This window comes from Scyliorhinus canicula, chromosome 6 (assembly GCF_902713615.1).
Source record: "Scyliorhinus canicula chromosome 6, sScyCan1.1, whole genome shotgun sequence".
NCBI classification, from domain to species: domain Eukaryota; kingdom Metazoa; phylum Chordata; class Chondrichthyes; order Carcharhiniformes; family Scyliorhinidae; genus Scyliorhinus; species Scyliorhinus canicula.
In genome coordinates this window covers 17,228,414-17,247,232 of record NC_052151.1, presented here as the reverse complement: position 1 = coordinate 17,247,232, position 18,819 = coordinate 17,228,414, and the positions used below count along the sequence as shown (strand labels likewise).

At 41.7% G+C, this 18,819-nt stretch overlaps 1 protein-coding gene across 3 annotated transcripts in view; it reads left to right on the top strand.

Moving 5' to 3' along the window:
- Positions 1 to 18,819, top strand: part of LOC119967011 (CSC1-like protein 2) — a 235,052-nt gene that overhangs the window by 112,571 nt on the left and 103,662 nt on the right. For 2 of the 3 annotated variants that reach the window (XM_038799002.1, XM_038799004.1), the window contains exons 3-4: positions 6,201 to 6,280; positions 15,149 to 15,187. In XM_038799002.1, coding sequence (XP_038654930.1) covers positions 6,201 to 6,280; positions 15,149 to 15,187 — 119 coding nt within the window. The remainder of the gene's footprint in view (positions 1 to 6,200; positions 6,281 to 15,148; positions 15,188 to 18,819) is intronic. The other variant, XM_038799003.1, reaches the window with a different exon arrangement.

Sequence of the window (18,819 nt, the reverse complement as noted above, 5' to 3'; positions counted from 1 at the left end):
ATTGAGAGCAACAAAACCAAGACAGGAGAAATTAAAATCGAGAGGGGCGTCAAACAAGGCGACCCGCTCTCACCCATACTTTTCAACATAGCCTTGGACCCGTTGATCTGTTTCTTGGAGAAAGCCAACTCGGGTCGCCATGCAGATTGGCAGCAGGAAAATCAACTGCTCGCCGTTGGTTTTTGCGGCACGGTAGCATTGTGGATAGCACAATTGCTTCACAGCTCCAGGGTCCCAGGTTCGATTCCGGCTTGGGTCACTGTCTGTGTGGAGTCTGCACATCCTCCCCGTGTTTGCGTGGGTTTCCTCCGGGTGCTCCGGTTTCCTCCCACAGTCCAAATATGTGCAGGTTAGGTGGATTGGCCATGATAAATTTCCCTTGGTGTCCAAAATTGCCCTTAGTGTTGAATGGGGTTACTGGGTTATGGGGATAGGGTGGAGGTGTTGACCTTGGGTAGGGTGCTCTTTCCAAGAGCCAGAAGGCAAGTGTCCTGAGAAAATCAAAGCCTAGATTTCATAGAATTTATTTTTTTTTTTTTTACAGTGCAGAAGGAGGCCATTCGGCCCATCGAGTCTGCACGTCATTACAGGCGGCTGCTCTCCAACCCGCATAAAAGATTGAGAAATTCCGGACGCATATCATTCCCAGGACTTATTTTTGTTTAATTCTTGCCGAGGTGTCGCAGAAAACCGCAACCTGGACTTTATTATCCGTAAATCTACAAAGGAAATCCTGCACCTCCCATCGCACATAACCAACGGACTCCTATATTCAAACAACAGGGGTTGGGTATACCAAAATTGGAAGTCCAGATTCCAGCCATGGTTATTCGCAAACGCGTTGGACTTGAGATGTCCACCGACTAAGTTATCAGGGCATCTTTCCTGTTCCGGGCTGAGAAAAACACCAAAACCATTAAGCGACTACCTATACTCCCAAGTCCTGAAGGAAATTGACGACTTCCTTCCAAACATATCGGACAGCCAGGACAGTGAAGACCCTGAGAATCTAGTCATGGAGGCATTACTCTTTGAGAGAGGCCAAGGCCGGCCCAAGGATAAGCCGACGAATCGATATGTGGCCTGGAGGGAGTGGGAGTTTGAAAAATGGAGAACACTGATCAGCCAGGGTTCTGGCATAGCATACTATCGTAAAGGCAAAATATCCAGCACTTGGATAAAATCATTTTTTCACATCAAGTCTCATTGTCTTATTAATAACCCTCTGCTAACCTTTACCCAACACGGACAACCCTGTCAAGGGGGCGGCCAAACGCAATAAAAACTTGTAGAAAATGCGATGTGTGGAATGAAACACTTGCACATATTTCTGGATGCCGTCCATTTGTGCAGATGGCCAGAATCAAAAGGCACAACAAGATTCTGGACCATCTACGCATGCACGTACCCAAATATGGTTGGACTCCCTACCTAGAACCTCGGCTTTTGGCCCAGGATAGCTCCTTATGGAAGCCTGATATCATCTTCAAAATAGAACAGAAGGCAGCAGTAGTGGATGTCACAATCTGCTATGAGGATAACGACATGTCTTTAGAGAAGGCCTGGCAAGTTAAAATGCTCAAATATCAACATCTGGAATTGGAAATTAAGAAATTGATTGGTGGTTTGATTGTGAAGCATTTCAGCTTCATGATGGGCACTCGAGGCAAGTGGCTTGGCATTAACAACTCCCTACTCAATTTCCTGAACATATCAAGGTACTGATATTTCACCCAAGGACTTTCAAGATTGATCTCCCTTATGTTAGAAATTATGCATATTTTTAGCGATAGGTAATCGTACGTAGCATATCAACATTACCATGTGTCCCCGGAAGATTATGAAGAAGCCCAATTGAGGCCAACCCCACCCGGAGACACCACGACTCTTTACTCTTCCCATGTAACATCTGTGTGCCGCTTATTATGGCTAGCTGGAGGAAACCACCACATCGAGTGCTGTCTATGATACTTCAGGCCAAGTTGAAGAGTGATTAAAAAAGTGATTTGAAATAAACCTGTTGGACTTTATGGTGTTGTAGGACTTCTTACTTGATCATGTGTGACAAGTCTCTGTCCCTCCCCTGAAATCCATTATTCAGCTAGTTCAGTTTCACACTTTTATGTCCGTAAGAAATACCAAGTCTAGCAACCACGGGTTATTTGACAGCTCGCTGTACACCTCATTCTTGATTGAGGAAAGGTGATAATTTCAGGGAGTAGATCTAAAAATCTCTGGAAGACTTTTTCTTGACTTAACCACATCTGCATGAAGGATTAGCTCATCATAGTTGGCATCAAACTCATCAAGTAACAATTTGAAAAAGCCACGTTGCAGGGCTCTAGCACAAATTGAGTTGATGATCTTAACAACTGTCATTACATGGGAAAATCAATAATCTTGCTCACTAGCTCTTGTTGGTGGATAACCCAGTGACAAAGGAGTGGAATTTAGATCATTTCTGCAAAGTGCAAAAAAAGCCTGCATTGACACCCAGCATTGACGGTGCACCATTGAACCAGTTTCTTGATCGGAAATTTTTGAATTAATCGTAGACAACCTGGCCTCTTGTCTTCTGTGAATGGCAAAAGGTTGAGAAAGTTCTCCTTTGTTATTGAGTCTTTGGTTGCCATCTGCTGGATGCCATCAGCTGGGCCGTATCTGTCATATGTACTGATTCACCAAACTTCAGTAAAAAAACATTCTCAGCCTGGAGAGTCTTGGTGTATTTGCTGAGGTAATACCTCGGACAACGAATCCACCCTTCTGGCTATTGTTAAAGCGCCAAGTGGCATGCTCTTGATGGCTGTCATAATTTCATCTTTGCTTTTAATGTCTTTGAACAAAATGCCAACAACAACTGTCATAGCCTCCTTGATAACTTTGCCATTGGCGAATGGTTTCTGTTTCGCCATGCAAAAAGTTGCCTCTTTGCTAGCCTTGCCTTTAACCACAAGTTTTGCAAAGAATGACTTTTAATCGGAGACCATAGCCGTAAACAACAAAGTAATTGAAAGGTTCATGCATCTCACTCATGCCCTTCCAGCTGATTCCATGCTCCACTCAAATGCCAATGTAATACCTTGTGTCTGACCATGGTGACTAGGAGCTTTACAAGCTTCCTGCCAAGTGTAGAGGCACAACAAAACTAGTTTTGAGGTTAGACAGTGCCTTATAACCACATGAAAATATAAATGTAGAAAATGCTACATTTTTGTTGAGAGGGACCAAGACCTGTGGAGCAGAATGTTGTCTCGCCCTGTAGTAAATTGAAGGGGCAAATTAAAATTAGCATTGCAACATAATGCAGTTGAAAGCCTTGAATCAGAACAAAGTGTTGGAGAGGCTGATGAATCATGGAGTCAAAATGGCACAGAAGGAGGCCATTCAGCTCATTGGGTCCTTTCAATCTCCCCATGGAGTACTTTTCAGTCCCATTTCCCTGCTTTATCTGCATGTTTATTTCCCTCAACTGACTGTTCAATTTCCATTTACAACTGTACGATCCTCAGGCCGAATGTTCCAGGTCATTAGTGCTTGTTATGTCTAAAGATCCAGCCATACTAGAAAAAGATCAGGAAATGCTAGTCTGGCATATTTCTTTTTAGTGATCACCTTCCCCTGCCTCCCCTTTCTCTTGGCGCCATCACAGGTTTTCTTCCTAACTGCAGCCTATTGGTAGATCCACTCGAATGACAATAAGAAGACCGTTTCCCAATCACTGACTTGATCAATATCATTCACCACACTATGGAAGATGGTCCAGACAATCACCATTACTACCATTGAACTAGGAGAATGTTTTCAGTTGTGAATCTAATTTCTGACCCATTGCCAGAGACTGATCTTCCAGGAAAGTTGCACACCTGGAGCATGGTCAAACCATTGGTAGGACAAACAAAAGTTAGGCTGTAATATGACAGATTTGTTTGTTTTTTGTTTATTGTCACGTATACCGAGGTACAGTGAAAAGTATTTTTCTGTGAGCAGATCATTAAGTACATGAAAAGAAAAGGAAATAAAAGAAAATACATAACAGGGCAACACAAGGTGCACAATGTAACTAGATAACACCAGCATTGGGTGAAGCATACAGGGGTGCAGTGTTAATGAGGTCACTCCATCAGAGGATTATTCAGGAGTCTGGTAACAGCAGGGAAGAAGCTGTTTTTGAGTGTTGGTGCGTGTTCTCAGACTTTTGTATCTCCTGCCCGATGGAAGAAGTTGGAAGAGTGAGTAAGCCAGGTGGGAGGGGTCTTTAATTATGCTGCCCGCTATCCCCAGGTAGCGGGAGGTGTAGATGGAGTCAATGGGTGGAAGGCAGGTTTGTGTGATGGACTGGGCGGTGTTCACGACTCTCTGAAGTTTCCTGCAGTCCTGGGCCGAGCAGTTGCCATACGAGGCTGTGATGCAGCCAGATAGGATGCTTTCTGTGGTGCATCTGTAAGTTAGTAAGAGTTATTGTGGACATGCCGAATTTCCTTAGTTTCCTGAGGAAGTATAGCCGCTGTTGTGCTTTCTTGGTGGTGACATCAACCTGGGTGGACCAGGACAGATTTTTGGAGGTGTGCACCCCTAGGAATTTGAAACTGCTAACCATTTCCACTCTGCCCATTGATGCTGACAGAGGTGTGTACAGTACTTTGCTTCCTGAAGTCTTAGTTTGGCTGGCATTGAGGGATAGATTGTTGTCGCTGCACCACTCCTCTATCTCCCTCCTGTATTCTGACTCGTCGTTATTCGACATCTGGGCCACTATGGTCGTATCGTCAGCAAATTTGTACATGGAGTTGGAACCAAATTTTGCCACGCAGTCATGTGTGTACAGGAAGTATAGTATCGTAGGGGGCTAAGTACGCAGCCTTGCGGGGCCCCGGTATTGAGGACTATTGTGGAGGAGGAGTTTATTCTTACTGATTGAATGAGCGCAGCAGTGCAAATTCTACTCTTTACATTCTCTGTATTCAATTGCCAGGGTTCCCACAGCCCAAGCCACTTGGTGAAGCTCGTCAACTACTCATTGTACCATATACAGTCAGGGTACAAGGTTTCCTGGCTTGGTGCATAGCACCGTGTCTTAGGAAGGGTCCAAATATAACATTTTAAGCCAATATCCCATTATGTGGGGATGCCGGTGTTGGACTGGGGTGAGCACAGTAAGAAGTCTTACATCTGACTCGTCGTTGGTTAATGTCCAACATGTTTGTTTCAAACAAAGGGCAGCACGGTGGCCTAGTGGTTAGCACAACCGCCTCACGGCGCTGAGGTCCCAGGTTCGATCCCAGCTCTGGGTCACTGTCCGTGTGGAGTTTGCACATTCTCCCCGTGTCTGCGTGGGTTTCGCCACCACAACCCAAAAATGTGCGGAGTAGGTGGATTGGCCACGCTAAATTGCCCCTTAATTGGAAAAAATAATTGGGTAATCTAAATTTATTTTTAAAAATGTTTGTTTCAAACACTAGCTTTCGGAGCACTGCTCCTTCCTCGGGTGAATTCACCTGAGGAAGGAGCAGTGCTCCGAAAGCTATTGTTTGAAACAAACATGTTGGAGTTTAACCTGGTGTTGTAAGACTTTTTACAATATCCCATTAGTATTGGCACCTTCTACTGTCTAGACACCAAGCTTGACAATATCCTCCTTGAACTGCTCCACCACTCTTCCACTCGATGTTCCTTAAAATGGTTTAGCTCACTTGGCTCAGCAGCTGGAAGGTCAGCAGTGTGGGTTCAATTCCTGTACCAGCTGAGGTTATTCATGAAGGCCCCCCCTTCTTAACTTCTTTCTTGCTTGAGGTGCGGTGACCCTCAGATTAAACCACCACCAGTCAGCGCTCTCCCTCAAATGGGAAAGCAGCCTATTGTCATCTGGGACTATGGCAGCATTACCTTTAATGTTTAGTATACCACGTACACTATAATACAAATGCATTACATCAGCATATTGAACAATTGTTGTAAATAACGCCAGCAATTCCTGAGATGATTAAATTGCAGTGACATATGAGAGATCTTGAGGTCTACAGTCTGGAGAAAATGTGCATTCTGATACTTGATTGAGGGAACTATTGCGGCATGATGTAAAGGGCTGAATTCTAGAAGCAGCATGAATTGTCTTTTTTATAACTGTCTTTAAATGTGGAATGTAATATAGTTATTGCTAGCACACATGGTTTATTAAAACATTTTTTCTTTTATTTTAGGTGTTGCTGTTTGTATTCTCCATTTTACGGAAGGTAGCCTGGGATTATGGGCGCCTTGCACTGGTCTCCGATGCTGACAGGTAATGGTTTTGCATGATATTCTTATGTTTTAACAGCACATTTTCAATTTCCTAAAGTTTGCAGTGAAAGGATGCTTGTACTTCACCAGTTTTATGTCAACAGCGGAAACACTTATTGTATCTAGAGCACCGAATCGAAAGGAGAAGGCCATTTATCCCCTAAAGACTACTCTGCTAATCAATTGGATTACAGCTGACCTGTAACTCAACTCTATTTTACCTGCTTCTTTCCCTATCCCTTATAGTCTATCTAACAATCTGGCAATCCTAGCCTAGAAAATTGCAGCTGACCCTGCATGTATAGCCTTCCACAGAGGTTAACCAGATCATTACGGTACTTTGTTTGAAAAAGTGCTTCTTCTTCATGCTTGAATAGCCTAGCTATTAAGTCCTAAGGTTAAATAGGTTTTACGGTTTTGTGCCCTAGCTGTGGATTACTCACCTGAATAACGTTTGTCTGCATCCACCATGCCAAATGTCAGTATCGTTTTTAAAGAACTTGATTTGCTCTCGGAGTTTTGAAGGTTGAAGGGGTGATCTAATCAAATTCATGTATCTTCTTTAAACCTTTGTAATTTTCTCTTGAATCTGTGGCCTCCAGAGTGTTCAGAACTGAACACTGCTTTTGCTGCGTTCTGAGCAAGGCTTTCCAACTACGGCATCGTTTCTTTGCCTTGTATTCCACCCCTCTTGAGATAAAAGCCTAAATTCCATGAGTATTTTTGGAGAATTGTACAACATTGAAGGACTTTAACCCATTGTTCCAGTGCAGGCCTTTTGAAAGACCTGTATAACTAATTAGTCCCACTCCCCCTTTTCCACATAACCCCACAAATTTTTACTTTTCGTGTACTTATCCTATTTTCCCTTACTGTGGAATCTAATAATAATAATCACTTATTGTCACCAGTAGGCTTCAATGAAGTTACTGTGAAAAGCCCCTAGTCGCCACATTCCGGCGCCTGTTTGGGGAGGCTGGTACGGGAATTGAACCCGCGCTGCTGCCTTGTTCTGCATTACAAGCCAGCTATTTAGCCCACTGTGATAAATCTGCTTCCTCCACCAACTTTCAGGCAATGCTTTTCAGATCATTGCGTTTAAAAAGAAAATACAAAATCCCTTTTGGTTCTTGCCATTTATCTTACATGTGTTCTGGGTTTCAATGGAAACAGCTTCCCTCCAGTCATCATTTTGAAGGCATATTAAATTGCTCTTAAATTTGCTCTCTTTTTGTACCTCCATACGACCTTTTGCTGATTGTGTACTTGACTATCAAATTCATCCATAGTGCCTAGTTACAAAAATGTGCCAATTTATTTCATCAGATCCAAAGTCTTGCCCACCCACTCAATCTACCAATGTCCCAATTGTGCTTTAGGGAAGAAAATCTGTCATCATTACCTGGTCTGGCCGACATGTGATTCCAGACCCACAGCAATGTGGCTGACTCTTAAATACCCTCGGGGATGAACAATAAATGCTGGCCCAGCCAGCGACAGCCATATCCCACAAAGGAATAAAGAAAAATGTCACCTCCCATCACACAACTTACTGCACCTCCTAACTTACTGTTAACTGAAAACTTGTACTCCTCTCTTAAGCAAGTCATTGTTTGAACAAAGAAAAGTACAGCACAGGAACAGGCCCTTCGACCCTGCAAGCCTGTGCCGACCATGCTGCCCGTCTAAACTAAAACCTTCTACATTTCGGGGTCCATATCCCTCTATTCCCATCCTTGTCAAGATGCCCCTTAAACATCACTATCGTCCCTGCTTTCACCACCACCTCTGGCAGCGAGTTCCAGGCACCCACTGCGCTCTGTGTAAAAATGAATGATGGAAAGCGGAGATTCCTTATGAAAACGTTCTGCTAAACGGAGAAAATGCCCTTTTAGAAATATTCTCGCTCTGTACCTTCCACCCACCCTCATCACGATAATAGTAGTTTTTCATTTTTTTAATCTTTTCTGTTTTTGCAGGATTTTGTTTATACTCTGGTGCGGTGGCTTGAGGAAGGGGTGCAGTTGTAAGGGTTGAAGTAGGAAACCAATGACTCCTCCATGTGAAACTACAAGAAAAATGGTCAAGTCTTAACCTGTGTAGTTTCAGAGAGCCTGTCATTTTTATTATTAATAATAATAATAATAATAATCTTTATTGTCACAAATTTGCATTAGGTTTACATTAACACTGCAATTAAGTTACTGTGAAAAGCCCCAAGCCGCCACATTCCATCGCCTGATCGGGTACACTGAGGGAGAATTCCAAATGTCCAATTCACCTAACGGCACGTCTTTTGGGATTTGTGGGAGGAAACCAGAGCACCCGGAGGATACCCACGCAGACACTGGGTGAACATGTAGACTCCACACAGACAGTGACCCAAGCCGGGAATTGAACCTGGGCCCTGGCGCTGTGAAGCAGCAGTGCAACCGTCCTGCCCAAAGTAATGTGTTAATTCTTGACATAGATCATTGGGCACGTGGGCAGGATGTCCCACAAGGTAGTGGGATCGGAAGTACAAGATTTGTTTCCTTCCTTCCCTTCCGCTGCTCTTCTCCACCATTTAAGACATCATGATTTGAAGTGTGATGCAGCTTGAGGGATAAGTTGCTGCCATCTTCAACAGCTGGTGCAAACTCTTCCCAGTCATTGCAGTCAATTGAGTCATGCTTCAGGAAGAATTTCTTGGCACCAACAATTTAGAGAGGTTATCCATGACAAGACGACACCAAAAACTTACTCGGATGGAACTAGAGAGATTGAAGAAGCTTAGATTGTTCTCTTTAGGGTAAATCAGATTGGTATATTTAATAGAACGAATAAGGAGAAATTGTTTCCATCGGCAGAAGGTTTGGTTACTGGAAGAAATAATTTTAAGGTATGGCGGAAGCAGATGCAATAATAACTTTCGAAAGGGATCAATACTTGAAATGGAAATAATTGTTGAGATAAAGGAAAAGAGTAGGACCAAATGGGATCGTTCTTTTCAAAGAGCTGCAACAGGTATGATGGATGGAATGATCTCCATCCATGCTTTATGATTCAATGCTAAAGGCCATTGATCAGCTATCATTTTGTACTATCAAGACTAAATTTGTTCTGTGTTAGATAACACTTCTGAACTATCTGGAAATGAATGGACTATTTGTATACAGTATAAAGGTGGGTTTCTTGTTTATAACGAGGCTATAGTGAACTCACCAACATATTCTCTGCTGCAATAGAGCCAAGAATAACTCTAATCTCTGTTAGAATATATTGGAGATTTATGGCACCTTGGCTGTTTCAGGCATTTAAGAAGTTTCTTACTGAAATGATTTAGGAGTGGTATGGAAAACAACATGAAGAGAACATTTCTTTCAGTCTTATTTGACGGTCATTTTGATCAAGGTCTGCTGTGGTTTGGGAATTGGAACTAACTTTGCAGCACACAAGGATGCCATTTAACCAACCATGTTCGTGTCAGCTGTTAGAGTAATCCCGTGTACTAGATTATATATCCCTGTAAAGTGTGTGGATTGCATGTCATTTCTAAGTGCCTATGTCCAATTACTGTCATAAGCTACTTTGTTTGAAGGCTGGTTAATGTCAGCTGTTGTTTAAATTGCACTGCCTCCTTTTCCAGTATAGAACATGCTGCAAACTGCACTGTAACTTTCAGTTCCACGCATTGTTTACATATATAAAGTGCATCCTTAAAGTATGGGGCCCACGTACGCCAGACAAAATAATGCAAAGTTAGTGGCAGTGGCTAGCACTGCTGCCTCAGCGACAGGGACCCAGGTTCAATTCCAGCTTTCGATGACTGTGGAGTTTACACGTTCTCCCTGTGTCTGCATAGGTTTCCTCTGGCTGTTCCCGTTTCCTCCCACAGTCCAAAGATGTGCAGGTTAGATGGGTTATGGGAGGGGCGTGTGTAGGGTATTTTTTCAGACGGTTGGTACAGGTGGCCACTTTATGCACTTCAGGAATTCTTTCTAAGTGGAGAAGGAAAAGCAGTTCTTGCTCCCCAATACATTTGTATGATAAAGTCTGTTTAATGTTCATGTTTTGGCTGCACAAATTTCAAATTGCTGTAAACCCCCAATGTGCATTTCATATAAATCATGAGTACAAGGGATCCATGATTGACTAAACTTTCCCTCTAACTAGTGTATTAAAACTTTGTTCTCTTCCTGGCTACCAGCCACAAGCCCATTCTGCCATTAAGCAAGGCCTGTGTCTCAAGTCCATTTACCAACCTTGTCCCGTCCTCAGTTTTTGTTTAGCAAGGAGACTGTCAATCTCGGTTTTGAAATTTTCAGTTGACCCCCAGTCTCAACAATGTTTTACAGGAAAGAGGTCCAGATTTCTCCTACCATTTTGTGTGAAGAAGTGCTTCATGTCATCACCCATGAAAGCCTAGTTCTAATTGTGTCATGCTATCATGTCTGGACACTCTCCACCAGAGGGAATAGTTTCTATTATATGACCCAATCACTTCCTTTAATCATCTTAAAACAGCTCTGACCTTTAATTTTTTTTGTACTTCTAAATTTACGCAATTGAAATGCATTGTAAACAAAGTGTTTTATTTTTGTTGTCACTGCATTATTTACTTTAAGATTATTATTTGCAGGCATTTGCTAACTTGAGTGAAAGTATATCTTATGTGGATATATTTTTGAACTACTTATTTATTTGCATATTTCCCTGCTCCAAACTCCAATTAAGAAAAAGCAACAAACTAATTACCTACCAGCCCTCCCGAAACAGCCCAAACCAGAAATATAATTGTTCCAACATTAAACTGACCACAACATTTGCCTGTCAAGTTGGGCAGTGAAGTTCTGGAAAAATATCTATTGATCCCTTTATTCCCCCAATCAGAAAGTAGCCTCCCAAGTTTGCTTCCACAAGAAGTTTTTTTTTAAAGCGCATTTTATTCAAACTTGTATCAAATACCCCGGGAAACATTCTTCCCAACAATCAACTATAAAGTTAGTACAGATTTTCCTCTTTCACCCCCCATAAAGTGCATAAAGCATAAAGTGCAGTGTCATCCTCCTTCTCTCCTAAATTATCTGGCAAGCTACCTGCACTGGTTCCCAATGTGATCAGTACAGCAGGGTAGTGAGGGTGCACCTACATTGTTTTTTGGCCAGCTTGCCTTGCCTTGAATTGGGCCTTAAGATAATTCCCAATGTCCAACTGCTTCATAATGAAAGAGCTTGTTCTAGATGCGGCGATGTTAATATTTTTTTTAAATTCCATTATGGTTGTGAACACCGGCCGAGTCTAGCAGTTTATGGAACTTGCCAAATGTGATGTACCCCATGAGCAATGTTACAAGACCTGATCCTGCCGTATTGCTCAAATTTATGCCGAGGGTATGCAATTTGGAAACTTACTTTTGATTCCATATCCGCTTTATAATGAAACCATTCTAGATCTGCTTCATTTATTGAATTACTTGCAGACACAATGCCATGTCTAAATCTCTTCTTGCCCGTGTCAGAATAAAGTTCCAAAGAGAAACATTCAGCTGAATGACTGCTCCTAGATATGAGTTTCTAGGGGGATATGGCATCCTGAGACAGAAGATTGAGATTAGTGTTCTAGGGAAATAAAATCAAATAAGTTAGAAAACCTCCTTTGATTTGAATCCATCTGTTGATCTTGTAGTGAGACGCACAGATAATTTTACCTGTCTGGTATTTTCCAGGAAGTTGCATCACCTTTGACCTGTTTGGAAGCTTAGGTTGGAGCTATTTGAACTATGCACCTCTCATGTAATAATTTTTGAGCGATTGACACATTGTACAGTGACATTTCCCTGAATTCCAGGTCCTTCTCCATACTTAATCTGTAGTCGATTTGGTAAACATTAACTGAAGTAGAACTGCTTCCAGTGATCAGCTCAGCCATAAATTCTACTGTATCAATTATGGGATTGAAGGATAGTGGAGTTTTGGAGCAGCTGCACAAATGTAACTTTTGTCGTTCGTAAACCACGTGCAAGAATTGAGAGCAAGGAGCTCAGATGCCAGAATGTCATCCTTGACCTTGTCAAGTACTTTGTTTTAATTTAAACCAGATAAAATGTTGATTTTGCCACATTCTGGGTAGATGAAGTAGACAACATGACACACGTACTGGGTCTTGTGTATCACGAGCTATATCTGAAAGATCCCAGCTGTACAAAAATTAAGAATTACCAAATTTAATTATTTGTTCCTGTGCTCGTTCACTCACCACTGTTATTCCTACAGCTGTTTGAATGCAATAGACATCACGCTTATTTTTTTTAACTATCATATCCTTTCTTAATCTTTATCACTGAGATTGTGTAAATTTGTTTTATCTTTTTATAGGCAGTGTCATTAATGCTGCAAGCTGACTTTGCCAATAGCTAAATAATGAATAACCTCTATTTGCTTGTGTCATATCATTGACCCAAGAGTCAGGTGATGGCTGGCAACCTTCTACGATTGGTGGGAGAAAGCTTGATTGAAGCATAAACTGGTTAGACTGAGTGGCCTGATACTGTTGTATATCCTATAGAATAGATGGCAGTTGTGCATTGATTATAGGTTGTTGCCTTATTGCTTCCCAGGTCTATATTATTCTGCACTGATTTTTAACTGAAAGTCTGATGGGAGTTGCTTTGCCTACTGCATAAAGAACTGTATAATCTGAATTACTAAACCTATTATAAATCACTTGTTATAGAGATCAACAGAAACTATATTATGCCAACTAACATAAATACGAGTTAACTAAGCAAAAAATTTGTTAAGTACTGGGTCATAATGTAGAATACTGATTCATTTTCCTAGCTGCAACCCAGACAATGCTAATACACAACTCTCAAAACTATTATGTATTATTGATTTTTTTTTCCTCCCTTTCCCCTCTTGTTGAGGTGTACATTTTTAGCTCTATAAACATTTTTTTTTTAAATTAATTGACTTTGCAGTAATGCAGTTTCACAATCCCAGGCACCTTCTGCTATCTTTGTGATGCTTAAGTGTGTGCTGGCAGTCCAGTCGACCACTGCAGGTACCACGGTGCATCCATTTCTATTCACCTTTCCTCTTGCTGACACTTGCATTGTCTCAGGTAACCATAGCTTCTGCCACTATCCTAAGATCGGGTAATTCAGCACATGGTTGTTGTCTTATTTCCAATTGGTAACCAAGTTGTATTAACCTTCAGTATTTTTATTTGGAGAAGATTGTGAACTCCTGTTTCATATGCGAATTGCTTATAGCATTTTAAAAATTAGCACTAAACTTTGCACAAAGGTTTGGAAGTACAGCTAAAGTTGACAAACGTTTTTATTTTGAAGTATTCGGAATATTTTAACTAAAAAGGATGCTCTAATTGTCTGGGTGGAATGGCCTTGTCAAATGTTCTCTATTCGGGAGTTGCTGATCTCTGTTGTGGTACTTATTACTCTTTTAAAAGTTCATTCACTGCAGACAGTTTTCCTATATTTCCAGATAGTTCTTCTAAACAGCTAACAGGATATTAATACTATTATTTATTTGCTATACATTATATTTGTAAGGACTTTGTCTTAGTAATGCAAAATTAACCTATTCTTACAGTTCAGCATTAGAAGTTGCCCTTCTTCTGAAACCCCTATAAATAATCTTTTTTCCCCCTCCACCTTCAATGAGTTGCCCTCATTTGCCTCGTCTAACTTCATTTTCAGTTTAAAATTTGCAAGAGGATGGATGACAGACTTGGTGTCATAAATTTAATAATTTTATTCATTTAACTGTCCTTTTAAACTTTTTATTCAGGTGTTTTTAATACAGGTGATTAAGATTTAGAAAAGCAAAGTTCCCAGATGTTGCAATATCTGTTTGTATTATGTTTTGGTCGCTATATACCATGAGCTTAACCAGTTCCTTCCAGTATCTTGGGCTGCAGTCACAGGTTGACTGAGGTACTATTTTTGGAACTAAAGGCAGATCATGAAAATAAATGCACCCAGTTCATTTCCATGGTCCACCAAAGTTCCAAAGTGTTGTCGCTGGCTGCGTTGTTCAGAACACATCCTGTAGGGTGTCTTTTGGCAGGTAAGTAGTCAGTTTCTAAATACTTCAATTCTTAATAGACTCATTATCTCCATCGCAATAACTTCTTTATTTCAATTTGGTTATGGAAATAACTGGATTTCTCTTCGAAAGAGCCGGCATAGATTCGATGGATCAAGTTGTCTCCTGTGCTGCACTGCCCTATGATACGATGAAATTACTTACCTCTGTTTTTTTTCCTGATAATGTTCTCTTAATTGGTTCAACTGTGAAAAGGGCTGATGGAATTATCTTCAGTCGGTGCTGGAGTAAGGATAGAACATAGAACATTACAGCACAGTACAGGCCCTTCAGCCCTCGATGTTGCGCTGATGTGTGTATGAAAACAATCTTACTTTTAAGAGAAGACCCAAATGTTCAAATGGAATTTGAAGAACTTGTAGAACAAATGGCCCAACCTTGTCAAATACAAAATTCTCAGATTTACCACAATGCTGGTGTACCTGTTCATCGGATACTAATGGTGTCATTGTAAGCAGCAGCTTTGAGGAGTGTTGGAACAGCACAGCAAGAGAAGCCATCATATTTTTTTTAATCGCTTATTGTCACAAGTTGGCTTCAAATGAAGTTACTGTGAAAAGCCCCTAGTCGCCACATTCCAGCGCCTGTTCGGGGAGGCTGGTAGGGGAATTGAACCGTGCTGCTGGCTTGCCTTGGTCTGCTTTCAAAGCCAGCAATTTAGCCCTGTACTTGTGCTAAATTCTTACCCAAGAATTTTGTTTCTTATGGTATATTTTTTTTTCTTGTGTATTTTTAAGAATTTTCTTTTACATTTCTAGAAAAAGACGTGGAAAACTTCGAGCAGAAGAGCGGGAATAGTATGTTGCCGTTTTTTCCCATTTTGATTATCTCTCCCATGATCTGTGACAATGTTAACATCTTTTTAATTCACATGATCTCTGGGCTGAGGCGATACTAATGTTTCTTAAAATACAACAAGGGTGCTACTGGTGTTGAACTTCTCTTTGGCATGTACGATATATGAATTATGTATCTCCAAGAAATAGCAAGTCTCTGTTAGTGCTCACTGTATACTGCCCATGTGAGAAGCTGTAGTTAATTTAAATTAAATATCTATCCAAAGCTTAAATTTAACTTGTGCTAAAATGCAATGTGTCCGAATCATTGAAGATTTTCATGCTATTCTCGCTTCCTGACCTGGGTGTCATAGGTGCCAATATCTGTTCAGACATAAGAGCATCTCAAAATACTTTGCAGGTAGTCTTGGTGATGAAAGGCACCAAGTTAGCTAAAGGACGATTGTGGGAAATGACTAAAGGTTTGGTTCAAAAGATAGATTTTGAGCTGAGATGGAGTTAATTGAGGAACTGCACAAAGACCACTGCCAGTTAAGCAAAGTGTCCGGGAAATGTAGATATGCTGGAGGACATAGGATGGGTTAAGGTCAGGGAGGCATTTCAAATCACAGTAAGTATTTTGCGTTTAATTTATTTTGCTTGGAGCTGTGTAATTCGGAGCAACTGTTAGTCAGTCAGGGTTGAGGTAATTGGCGAGGAAGACGTCAACATGATTCGTGAAACAAATGTTAGCAAAAGAAGCATGGGGAGAGAACATGAACAATGGCAACTGTAGCGATTGCACCAACTGTCAAAGCATCTCTGCTGAGCATCATAGGAAAGGTATTTACCCCTGTTGCTTTTGTTAGCCTGCAGTTCTTGACTGGATGCATCTATCCTCGATTCCAGTGTGGTTTCATAACGGGAAGATTTACAAATGACATGATCTTCTCAGTCTGGCGGCTGCAAGAGAAACGTTGTGAATAAAGGAAACTGCTATCTTGGCTTCATCAGGGCAGCACGGTGGCCTAGTGGTTAGCACAACCGCCTCACGGCGCTGAGGTCCCAGGTTCGATCCCGGCTCTGGGTCACTGTCCGTGTGGAATTTGCACATTCTCCCCGTGTCTGCGTGGGTTTCGCCCCCACAACCCAAAAATGTGCAGAGTAGGTGGATTGGCCATGCTAAAAAGCCCCTTCATTGGAAAAAATAATTGGGTAATCTAAATTTATAACAAAAAAAATGTTTTTAATCTTGGCTTCATCAATCTCAGCAAGGTATTCATGTACGCAGAGGTAGTCTATTTATACTGCTGGAGAAAATTGGCTGTCTGCCTCTGTGACCTCTTTCCATGACAACCTGATTGGTACGGTCAGCTATGGTGGGAAGGGGCAGCACGGTGGCTCAGTGGTTAGCACTGCGGTCTCACGGCGCCGAGGTCCCAAGTTCGATCCTGGCTCTAGGTCACTGTCCATGTGGATTTTGCACATTCTCCCCGGGTTTGCTTGGGTTTCACCCTCGCAATTCAAAAGATGTGCAGGCTAGGTGGATTGGCCACGCTAAATTGCCCCTTAATTGGAAAAAATGAATTGGGTACTGTTTTTTTTTAAAAAAGCTATGAAAAGACGACTTCAAAACCCTTTGAACTCCACAGTGAGATCAAGGAGGGTTGTGTTATGGCATTGGCATTCTTTGGCATATTCTTCTCATTGCTGCTATCATAGATCTTTGGGTCACCTATAGAATAATATTCTTTATTATTGTCACAAGTAGGCTTACATTAACACTGCAATGAAGCACTGTGAAAATCCTCTCGTCACCACACTCCGGTGCCTGTTCAGGTACACCGAGAGAAGATGTCTACTTTCACACCAGAACTGATGGAAAGCTGTTAAGCCATGCTATGAGACAAAGATGCACCAAGTCCTCGTCAGAAAGTTGCTGTGCCTGGGTAATGCCGCATGAAAATTACAAACTGAGGCCGACCTGCAGTGGCAAATGGAATGGTTATCAGGCTTATGAAGAGTTTGGTTTGACGATAAGCATCAGGAAAATGAATATCATAGCCCATAATGTTCCCATACTACCATTTATTAGCATTGATCTTGGCAATTGTGAGGCTGCCCCTTGATGCTGAAATTAACACTCATTGCAAAGGTTATGGCTAAGTGAGAGAGTTTGGAACAAAGTTTCAAAATGTCAAACTGCAAGTCTTAACGAGCTGGTGTCTCAAGTACAGTTCTCTACAGTGGTGAGAGTTGAACAGCACATGTTAGACAGGAGAAAAGACTGAACAATTTCCACCTTCACTGCCTCAGATGTATCCTCAGCATCTCTTGGCAGGACAAAGTCACCAGCTCAGAGATCCGAGGGCATGCTAATTCCAACAGCGTACTCTAATTACTCAGCCAACAACGACTGTGCTAGCTCTGCCCCATTCATCGGATAGAAAGCAGCTAGCTGTACCCCCAAAGACCTTCTGCATAGTAAAGTGACCACTAGGTCACCACCTCCTGGGCCTCCATACCTCCATTACAAGTACGCCTGCAGGCAAGATAGGAAGATGGTGAATATTGACACTGGCAACTGAAGGACAGTTTCTGATGGCCATGAACTTTGGAGGATGAGTATTTGGAAAGGCTTTGGAAAAGAGGAACAGAAATGAAAAGCTCAACCGGCTGAGAAGACCCAGAGAAAAGCAGACAAGCAAGTCATGTTATTTGGCAACGGCTGCCATGCCATAGAGTTGTTTCTGAACCACACCAGGCAATGCTTCACACAGTTTAACAGAGTTGGCAACCGCAACGCAATCATTATCACATGAGATGGAAGACTGTCACAGACAGACCACACAGTAATAATCGTAACAAAATACTAAAACTCTTGATTCCTGTTTGACCTAAAGTGTATATTAGTCTGTTTACCTGGGTGCTTTTACAGATGTGGAGAGAGCAGCAGGCACTAGTAGGAGTGGATGGACAGATAGACTTTGGGTAAAATGATCGGAAGTTTTTCAAAGGTAATACTCAAAATTAGCAAGCATTGAGAATTGGCGGTGGGAGCGTTGAGTGGGATGAGATGATGAATTCAAGCAGTGGGTCTTGCAGGAAAGATAAGCTGTGTGAGAGGGAGAGGTATTAGAGATTAGAAATACATGAGCGAGAGGTTGGTCAGGAGTAGTAAGAATGAAAGAAATACAATTATAGCCTATACTGCTGTCAAACCAATGTTTTCTGGGTTCTAATTTGACCATGCAGACTTCACCAGTTTGGACATTTCTCATAACTTGAGGTAATTTGTTAAATTACTTTAATAATTCTGCCTTTCTTGCGTGGCGTATACTGTAGAGCTTCTCACAAGGTGCAATTATTGCATGGCCTCCTCTTGGTATTGAAACAAAATGTTAATTGTTCTTAATCAGTGATGTTCAGTTGGACTTTCCTACAATTTAACAGGAAATATGGTGCCTCCTAGGATGTATCGTGTATGCAACTGAACACAAAAGCTTATTCATAACTGATCATAGAGGTTAAATGCTACATCCAACCAAATATCCACAGCAATCCATAGTGACAGGGGCGCAGTGGTTAGCACTGTTGCCGCACAGCACTGAGCACCCGGGTTCGATCCTGGCCTGGGTCCATGTGGAGTTAGC